The sequence below is a fragment of the Thalia democratica genome, chromosome 2 (assembly GCF_965202585.1).
Source record: "Thalia democratica chromosome 2, ktThaDemo2.hap1.1, whole genome shotgun sequence".
NCBI classification, from domain to species: Eukaryota; Metazoa; Chordata; class Thaliacea; order Salpida; family Salpidae; genus Thalia; species Thalia democratica.
In genome coordinates, this window is record NC_139166.1 from 51,003,445 (window position 1) to 51,013,168 (window position 9,724).

Genomic DNA, 9,724 nt, shown 5'->3' on the forward strand with positions numbered 1-9,724 from the left:
TTTATTTCCTTAAACTTTGTGAGACTAGACCCTTTAATGCTTTTTATAGAGTCTGAACTGTTATGTAACCTTAAACGCTTGATCGACTAGTGAATAAAGAGTTTTTATTAATTTTATATATATTGATGCTTGACAGGTATTTACTTCACAAAATTCTAAAAATAGAAAATGTTGTTCATTTAGTTAAAATAGCTTTTTTTTAACCAACTATAAATATAAATAAAGTTTATTAAAAGTCTTATTTAAAAAAAGTTGTGAGAGCAAAATCTTAGGCTGTTGAAAACTTTGCTTTTTATTTAGCTTTATTATTTATTCAGTGAACAGTACATAAAAAGACACTCAATGAAGTAAATCTAGCTATATTTAATTTTGTCTTCATAAAGTTTAAGTTTTTAGCTTACAATTTTTATTCTATAAAACTACAAGATCGACGATTAAGCTTAGGGATGAATTTAAGATTGGGATAGTATATAAGAGATTTCATATTTAATGTCAATAAGTATGGGGTTAAAAAAACTTAGGACTAGGAGTTAAAGGTATTGGTATCAGTGTAAAAAAAAGCACTATAACCGAAAATCTTGCAAAAAAATAAGCTAGAAAGAATGAAGGTCCGCTCTAAAACGTTATAAATTATATTTAAACACGATTTTTTTCAACAAAATATAAAATAGAAAAATATACGTTGGACTATTTCAATAAAAGCTTTTTAAGATGTAACGTCGCAAGCTTTAATAAACATAATTACTTTAAAAATTGTAGGTATGAGCCATGTAACATTGACGCTCTTTGCAAACCTTACACCTATTATAAGGCCAATCCCTGATTTTTTAAATTTTAACTAACAATTATTAAAGTAAATAACACTTGATTTTTTTTAATGAAAAGTAAGATTAACAAATACATTCGACTCTTTAAGACAAGTTCTAAAGTATTGTTTTGATACGCGAACTATAAGGTTTTCTATGTTATCTATGTGAGTTGAAAACTCTTTATTGTATAAAGATTTTGTATAAACATGGATTTTATCTATTCATACAGATTATAAGTTATGGTAACAAATTTTATTAAAAATGATTGGTGGAATCTAATTATGTACTTAATTTAGTCATAAGTAGTTTTTTAAATAGTTTTTGAATTTAATAATACACTTACAGTTAAACACAGTTTAATAAAAGGCTTTCGTTAACAACTTTCGAGTTTATGAAAGTTTATTATTTTTTACATAAAATATAGATTACATCAACTTCCCTTAGTTTTATTCATAGACGTGGAGGTGTTAAAATGTCTTAACATACGTTCAAGAGCCAATTTTGAAAAATATATCATTGCTTAAGTCTGTTTCATATGTAGCATAAATTATACTTTTTAATAAACTGTTGTAGATTTTTAATTGAACCAGCTACAATCATTTTTTAACTCTAATTACTAAGTAGTTATATAAAAAAAAGATTTTAATTACATGTTTTTTATGTTTTAACAAATTAAATAAACCAAAAGTATGCAAACTTTTTTTGATCAAACTACTAAATTTCTTACATATTTAGATTTGTTTTATTTTTAGTATAAATATTTTATTTAAGACTTATTAAAAGCTGATTTAAAACTGATTTAAGAATATCAAGGGTCAAAGTTTTTACACTAGCAATGATTAAGCCTGTTAAAAATATTTTGTACCTAAAAGCAGATGAACCAAACTGCGGCTAGGCTTATTGATTTGATTCTGCTAACTCTTAACTTATATTTTTTTTTAATTTACATTTATAATAGTTTTTAGACTAAACCGTAGCGTAATTTTTAAAGTCAATATGTTGTTGAGTTGAATTTTCAAGAACAAACTGAATTAAGAGCAAGTTGAACTACCAACTTGATTATTTTTTAATGTCAACTAAAAGAGTATATTTCTTTGGTTTAAGACTTTATTAGTTTTTTTTTCTTTGAATTATGACCAAAGAAATTAATAGTTTTTGGGTTAGATTGTTGTGTGGTTTTAGTTTATTGAATAGTTTTAAATTAACAAAACAGTTTTAATAACAAAAATAATTATAGCCATAATAAATAAAAAAATAAAAGGAAATACTTGATTATTAAAACTTTACACAATACTACAAAAAAAAGAGAGATTTTAGTAAAAAAGGTAATCAATTGTTATTTTATAAACTTAAAAGTATCTTAAAGTCTAAGCAATGTCAAGATTTATTATTAAAAAACATAACACATTTAAAACAGTTTGTTTGAGACTTTATAAAAATTATGACCAACTTGATTACTGAATAAAAAAAAATGTTAACTGTCGTTTTCCTATTACTCTGTACTACAAGTTGTACTACTGAAAAAAATAATAATCTTCTGTCCTTACTACTTTACTATCAACACAAAAATTACTTTAGTTTTAAATAAGCTAGCCTACGTAATATTCTATAAGATTGTTTCACACATCACCAAATTTGGTACACAGTAAAATACTTAAAATGTGCGCATTTATAGAAACAACGGTGCAAAAGCTAAGTCAACTTTTTTACATCGAAATTATCTACAATTAAAATAAAGTCATAAGGAAATGGTTTACAAGTGATGTAAAAATTAGTATTCAGATTTAGTTAAAAAGAAAGTTTCCTCAAAAAACCAAGTAAAACATGTGACGGGTTTCTAATTATGTAAAATTCCAATTTAAGACAATGGGTTATGTAACTTTAATCTAAAACTTGCAAGTGTTCAGCTAAATCAAAAAATTACTTTTAAAAATAGATAGTTTCCTTAATTTCCATTGTGTTTTGTCACTAACTTTTTCTTTTCCGCACTTGAGCTCTGTAGCGCTTACTAGGGGTAAATAACAGATAAGATTAATACATAAGCGGTGTGAGAATCGTTTTGCGTAGACTTTGTTTTCAGAAAGTACATTGTTAGTTAATTTGTTTAAAAAAAATAAAGCAGTAAGCTTGTGTCTAGAGTTCGGTTAGGAATACTTTTTTTTGGTTTTATAGTAATATGGTAGAGTAACCTGTTTTCAATTCTTATTCATAGTTAACGAAAATCTTTGATTGTCCTTTTTACACGTATTTATATATCATAAATAAGTTCTGAATACTTTAGAACTTTGTGCTAATTAATATTTTTTCAATGTATATATTTTATTTTTAATAACATTTTCAATAAAGAATTTAATTTAAAAAACTTATTCATACATTTATTTACAACTTAACCTCAAAGCCGTGTTGGTTAAATAAAGAATAATTTTAAAAAAAGCTTCTTAATGGACGGCTAAAACTTTTATTGTCAAGCAAGTATCTAAACTTTAAATAATACATAATTTAATTTTAAAAGTAAATCAACTTAGTTAAACTTTTTCGCTAATTAGAAAATTTTAATGGCCTCTTTTAAATTTTATAGTATGTTTTGTAAATTAAAATTTGTAAGAAGTTCTATGGCTAAAAACATACCAGGATTTTTTGGACAGTTACATATCAAAGTATCGGTTTTTCTGTTTACTTTCCAAATGTATAAAAATCACTTTTTTCTATATGTTTTATCGTATATAGTTTATATAATATTAAAACTTTATAAGTTTTATGATAACTAAAACTATTTAACAGCATAAAAATATACTTTTTAAACTAATAAACATTTTTATTTCCAGATTAAAAATGAGTTTCAATTATGGAGCTAATCTGCTATCTTGCAATCAAAACGATTCTGCATATCATTCTTACGAAAACCAAGGTTGTTTAAGTAGAATAATAATTTTTCTTTGTAGTTTTTGTTCCTTATTTTCCCGATTTTAATGCGTAAAAGTTTAAACTCTTTAACTTGAACTTCTAAACTAACATTTAAAAAAACCGCAGTAATTCAATTTCAACTTAAACTATTCTAAATTTAAGCTTATTAATAGCTGTAATACGAGTCGAAAATGCAGTCAAAGCATAGGAAATAACATTCAGTAGCTGAGCTGACTTGCAATACAACACTTTACTACGCTTTGCGCTCGTCTTTAATAAAAACGTGCTCTAGTAAATATACTAAAGTTTTTTATCCACAACAGATACGAAATACTTTCCCGCCTCGAGCGCGATAGTTGATCAGTTCGCTTCTTACGAGCAAAACCACATTGATCCCGAGTCTCTGCCCGAGTCATACAGCGACGCTCGCCACAGCTCCTACTTAGGGAACTACCCAAAAACGCCCAGTTCTTATGAAAACTTACCTCAGCACCACAGTTTGGATAAAAGACCCTCGGTAACCAGCTTTCACTGCGCTTATGACGAAAACTCCCTTTGCAAAAGCGACTCTGTTCCCGACACAAAGCTCAGTGAAATATTACCTTCGCCTCAGCCCATGTACTCTGCCCTCGCTCTAGCGCAGACAGCGGACCACCCGCATGATTTCTTCCACAACTTGAACACTTGGCAAGCGAGTAAGGGATACCCAGCACCCACGAGTTGCACTCAAGCGTCACCTGAGAGATCCGATTCCGGATTTTCTTCGCCCAAAACCAGGCAAAATTGTTTTGCGCAATCGTTTTCTTTTGAAGCGAATAGAAATAATGAGGTAATGGTCAAATTTTGTTGATATTTTTTATTAAAGCATACAAGCATATTTGTTTTAAGTATAAAAATTAGCTTTACTAACTTAGTCTTAACGCATAAAAATTTAAAACATATTTTTTTAATACTGGTGTGTTGAATATTTCTTAAAACAATACTTGTAAAAATCACTAAATAGTTATTTAATAAAAATGCTTGTTCATAAAATTTAACTAGATTTTAATGAAAAATAATTTTTAAAGATCTAAAAAATTATATTATTTACTTTAGCTTCTTAAGAAAAATTTAAAACATACTATTTTGTACCATTTTAATTTCAATTTTGTTCAACTTTAAATTAAATATTAGTTTTCTACTTATTTTAAAGGTTTTAATGAATTAAAGGTTGATGATAAATATTGATTTCATTTTTCCAAGTTAATAAATTTATAGCTTTTCACTTGAGATTTACTTGACTATTTACTTATACAAATTTTTGAAAAAGAAAAATTATGTTTTATTAATTAATCTACTTTCTTTCAATCTTACACAAACCTTAACATTTTTTTAGTCACAAGTATGCTCTATAAGTTACAAAGAACAAACAAACACAAAATCATTTGATTCTTCAAGATCAGCTTTTTGTAAGTTTAAACTTTTGATAAAAAACACTTGTATGCCAAAAAACATAATTGTTTATTTAAGAGTAGTAATGTTTAAAAATATACAATAAATGAATAGAAAATGTTTATATCACAAAAGTTTTTTTGTAGATGAAAACACATATCATGATATGGATACAAGTATCGCATACATGAAACAAGCCCAAAACATGCCTGACTTATATCACAAAGAGAATACAAGCATCGAGTCTTTCGATTATTTGAATTTCGGAGCGACACCTTTGGTAGAGTACAGAGACCCTTATAACTGCTTGGATTATACAAACAACAGATACAGTCCTGACCAAGTACATTTGCACGATGATTACGATACAGAGCCAACAGCCTCAAACCAATGCGTTAAGCAAAGCATAGGTACTGGAACTGTTTTACAAAACATTTTAGCCTAGCATAAAAACTAAAGCTCCAAGTATGTAATTTCTATAAGTTTAATTCAGGATATTACTTTTCTTATCAAGTGTTTTCTTCTTTTAATGGATGCTTATATATAATTTTTTAACTTTGCAAAAATTTACAGGGAAAACTCAGCCGTTATGGTCGTTTCTTCGCGACATGCTGCTTGACCCGAAATACTGTCCTAGCATGTTGGTGTGGGAGAACAGAAAAGAAGGGGTCTTCAGGTTCAAGGAGTCGTCGAAGGTGGCCAAGGTGTGGGGCGCTCACAAAGGCAACCCGAAAATGACCTACGAAAAACTTTCCCGCGCTCTCAGGTGAACAACACTTTTTGAATGTGAACTTTTAATTTAAAAGGTTTAAAAAAAAGAGTTTTACCCACTAACTGTGAAACTATTTACAAAAGCTATAAACAAAGTACATGTATACTCAAAAACAATTTTACTAACTTTAAACCTGACGTTTTCATCAGGTACTACTACAAACGCAATATTTTGAATCGAGTGCAAGGCAGAAGGCTGGTGTACAAGTTCGGACACAGGGCTACAGGATGGCGGGTTGAGGAAACGCAGGGTAAAGAAATTTCTAATGATAATGAACTTTCTTTAATGTGGCCGACGGAAGAACAAGCCAATAACCAACGTTCGTATATTGTATGAAAATTCGACTTCATAGTTTTTTATAAATAGGTTAAATTCGTATTTTTTTAGCAACTTAAAATTGTTCCAAAATTTTTTTTTTAATATAAGTCACAAACAACATTGATAAACATCTTATAAAGTTCACATTATACTATTGAAACTAACTTAAAACTTTTATATGGTTGCTACAAAATTAAAAAAAACGGCAATTACTTCACTTTAAAGCTGAACTTAATTAGCAAATTAAAGTTTCAATAACAAAGATCTTTATTTAACAGAAAAAGTTCCTTTGATTTACGAAATGTTGAATACAAAGCATTCTTGTTTAAACTCTAAACAAACCCTACCTTCAACTCTGTAAAGAACATTATACCTCAATTAATAATAGTTTTCTCTATAAAACTCTTTTGAAAATTTTATATTAAAACTAAAAAAATAATTCATCAATGTTAAAATATTTAAATAGTTACTTAAATTGTTTCTAAAAATACAACAGCATTGACAATTATTTTTTCTTTTTAAAATTATATATAAGTTAATCTTTTGTCACAAGTATGTCAAAGAAAGCATTTATTATAAATTAGAATACTAGTTATAACTAATTCATACCACTACTTTTATCAATACATTAAATTTTTTGTTTAAATTTTTTGTTTAAACTTTATTATAATTACAACTGGTTTTTAAATAAAAACTTCTTTTTAGCTTTTTAATCATAGAAAATGCTAAACAATAGTAGTTATATTTGTTTTTTGTTTCTATAGCGGTAACAATCGATCAAGATTTTAGTACACATCAGTTTTTCATAATGCTTTTAACAATGCAAACTGAATACAAAATTGTGGTTTTCTTTGAAACTAATTTATTAGGATATTTGTAATAAACAGCACTTCAGTTTTGCTTTTTTTCTCGTAAATTGTACTGATAATAAAGGTGTAAAAACAATCGATTTTGATTGCTAACTAACATTTATTTTTTTTTGTATAAATCATAAACATTAACTGTAGTTGATTAGTATTCAAACGTATTTTGTACATATAAAACACTTACTTAAAATACAATGATAAGTTTCAAGTTAAAATATCAAAGTTTACTGTCAAAATACTAAAACTTACCAACACTTTTATTTATAACAAACATGCTTTTTGTAGTAAATTATACTTGAAAAGTTAAGAGTTATGTTACATAAAAGTTAAGCACGATTTATTTTGGAAAAAAATGATAGTGTGTGATAGCTAAATTAAAAACTGTTGTACCACTAAAAATTAAAATATATTTATTATTTAGATTGCGATTCTTATCATTTAATAGTTTTATTTGATTATCTAAAGTTTTTTACTTATTTTTTTAGTCTACTTATCAAACTTGAATTTCAATTTGCTTAAGTTGAGTTTTCGAGTAATACAACTAAAAAAATATTTTTTGATCGGTTACTTTTTTTTCAAGTAGCTTCCGTATTTAAAAAAAAACTAGTTGAAAATACCTTCGAGTTTAGGTTGATGTTGCATTAGTAAAATAATACTACAAAATGGTAAAAACGTAAAAGCGCTTAAACTTAAGTTTCAATATAAAATGACAAACTTTTGTGCGTAATATATTACTAATTATTGCATCGAAATTTTACTTCCTTGTATATTGTTTTATAAAAAGTATATGTGGTATGTTGTAAGTTAGTTGAATTCATCATTTCCTTTGTTATAGCTAAAGTTTATTTAATATGTCACAAAAGCGGGTTAGTTCAAAGCTTTATTTGTTTTGTTTAAAACTACTTTAATGTACTACACTTTCTTTAGTTATACTTATTAAATCAATACACTCTCGTTTATATATCAACTGTTTTAGGATTAGGACTAGCTAACTAATTTAGTTGTTAGCGTATATTACTTAAACAAAGTTAAAAAGATAAATCAAAAAAGTTTTTTTAATAACTTTAAGCACGATTTTTTTTAAATATTTTAATACTTATAATGAAAAATTATTTTTAAAAAACTAGTAACAAAAAAGTGCACATAAATTTACACCAATTTCTATCTAAAGGTAATAAATAAACTTAAAAATTATCTTCAAATTGTAAGTATGAATTTTCTTTTTAAAAGTTTGTTACAACTTATGATTTACATACTAGACTGTTCAGTAGTCTGATAGTGCTATTGTTCTTTGTTTAGCATCTGTTTACTCTATTGAAATTTTTAATTACTGTAGAGAAAAAATAGACTTGTATAGCATTTGAAAATTATTTGTTTTTTAGGTATAAATACTTGAAATTACTTTTATTAAAAATAATTGTGAATAGTCTAGTCAAATCTCAATTTCAAACCATTTATATGACAGAAATTGTATTTTACAAATAGCTTTGTTAAATTTTTTCTAGCAAAACTAAATGTTAAATTACTTGAAAATAGCTTAATTATAAAATATTCTTTAAACAAAGTTTTTACAAAAAATTATTTGTTAGATTAGTCAATGTTCTTAAAAATTTTTTTTTTATCTAATTTTTACATTTAAAAGCCTAAAAAAAATTACTCAAGTGTTAATAAGATTTAAGAACGCGTATGCTTTATTTTATTTATTCAATAAAGCATTACTTATGTTTTCAGTTTTAATCATTTGTTTTTGTTAAGTAGATATTTATCTTAAAAAAGTATTTTTTTACTATTTTACAATATAACATGGCACAAAGGTTTTAGAATTTCAATCTGTAAGTACATATCTAGAAACATCTCAGTTTTTTAAATAAAGAATTATATTTCCAAAGCTCTAAACTTGTGCACATTGTAGTTTAAAAACAATCTTCTTATTTCTGAAGAATGATAACGCGTCTGAATACTATTTTTTAATAATGTATAAGACATGAAAACATCACTTTTTACAAGCAAAAAAAAAAGAGGTCTAAAAATTTTAACAGCAAGACTAAACAAATTGTCTTGCAAACAACGTTTAACACTCCTAAAATTTCCGGTAAATAATTTGTTAGCATTGAGATCTGTGTTTAGTTTAAATAATTTTTATATCAGAGGAGTAAAATTTAGAATCAATAAGTAAGAAGTTTTCTTTGCAATTTTACTATAAAGCTCAACAAAACAAACTGTTAACTAACTGTTTGCTTTTAGAAAATGTTTAGAACATGAGTTTTAATTTATTGTTCTTTGTTAAATTTAACTAATTTATTATTTTGTAAAAAGAACAAGTTTTCTCAAATTAAGAACTACCACAAAAACCTTATCCAAAATACGGTTGGTTTAAAGTATTATTAGTGTTCACGAATTTAGCTTAAACAATAGTTTAAAAGATGAATTTGTGCTATAAGCAAGTTAAACGTATAGTAACTTTGTTTTTATCATATTAACAAAACTGAAGAAAAAAAAAGTACTTTTGTTCTCCTTTTAAAAGTAGAGATCTTTAATTGCTCCTTCAAATAAAAAAATGCATAATATTAAGATAATTAAAAATTACAGTAGTATTATACGTTATTAAAACTTAAAAAATAAAC

The 9,724-nt window shown here is 25.9% G+C and overlaps 1 protein-coding gene across 1 annotated transcript; it reads left to right on the forward strand.

The window, feature by feature from the left end:
- Positions 1-2,891: 2,891 nt before the first annotated feature.
- On the forward strand, positions 2,892-6,850 carry LOC145829626 (uncharacterized). Its single transcript, XM_082937473.1, has 8 exons — positions 2,892-2,952; positions 3,635-3,717; positions 4,037-4,542; positions 5,089-5,161; positions 5,291-5,554; positions 5,718-5,910; positions 6,066-6,235; positions 6,513-6,850. The coding sequence occupies exons 2-8, from the start codon at positions 3,642-3,644 to the stop codon at positions 6,593-6,595; spliced, it is 1,365 nt and encodes a 454-aa protein (XP_082793599.1). The 5' UTR covers positions 2,892-2,952; positions 3,635-3,641; the 3' UTR covers positions 6,596-6,850.
- Positions 6,851-9,724: the final 2,874 nt, after the last annotated feature.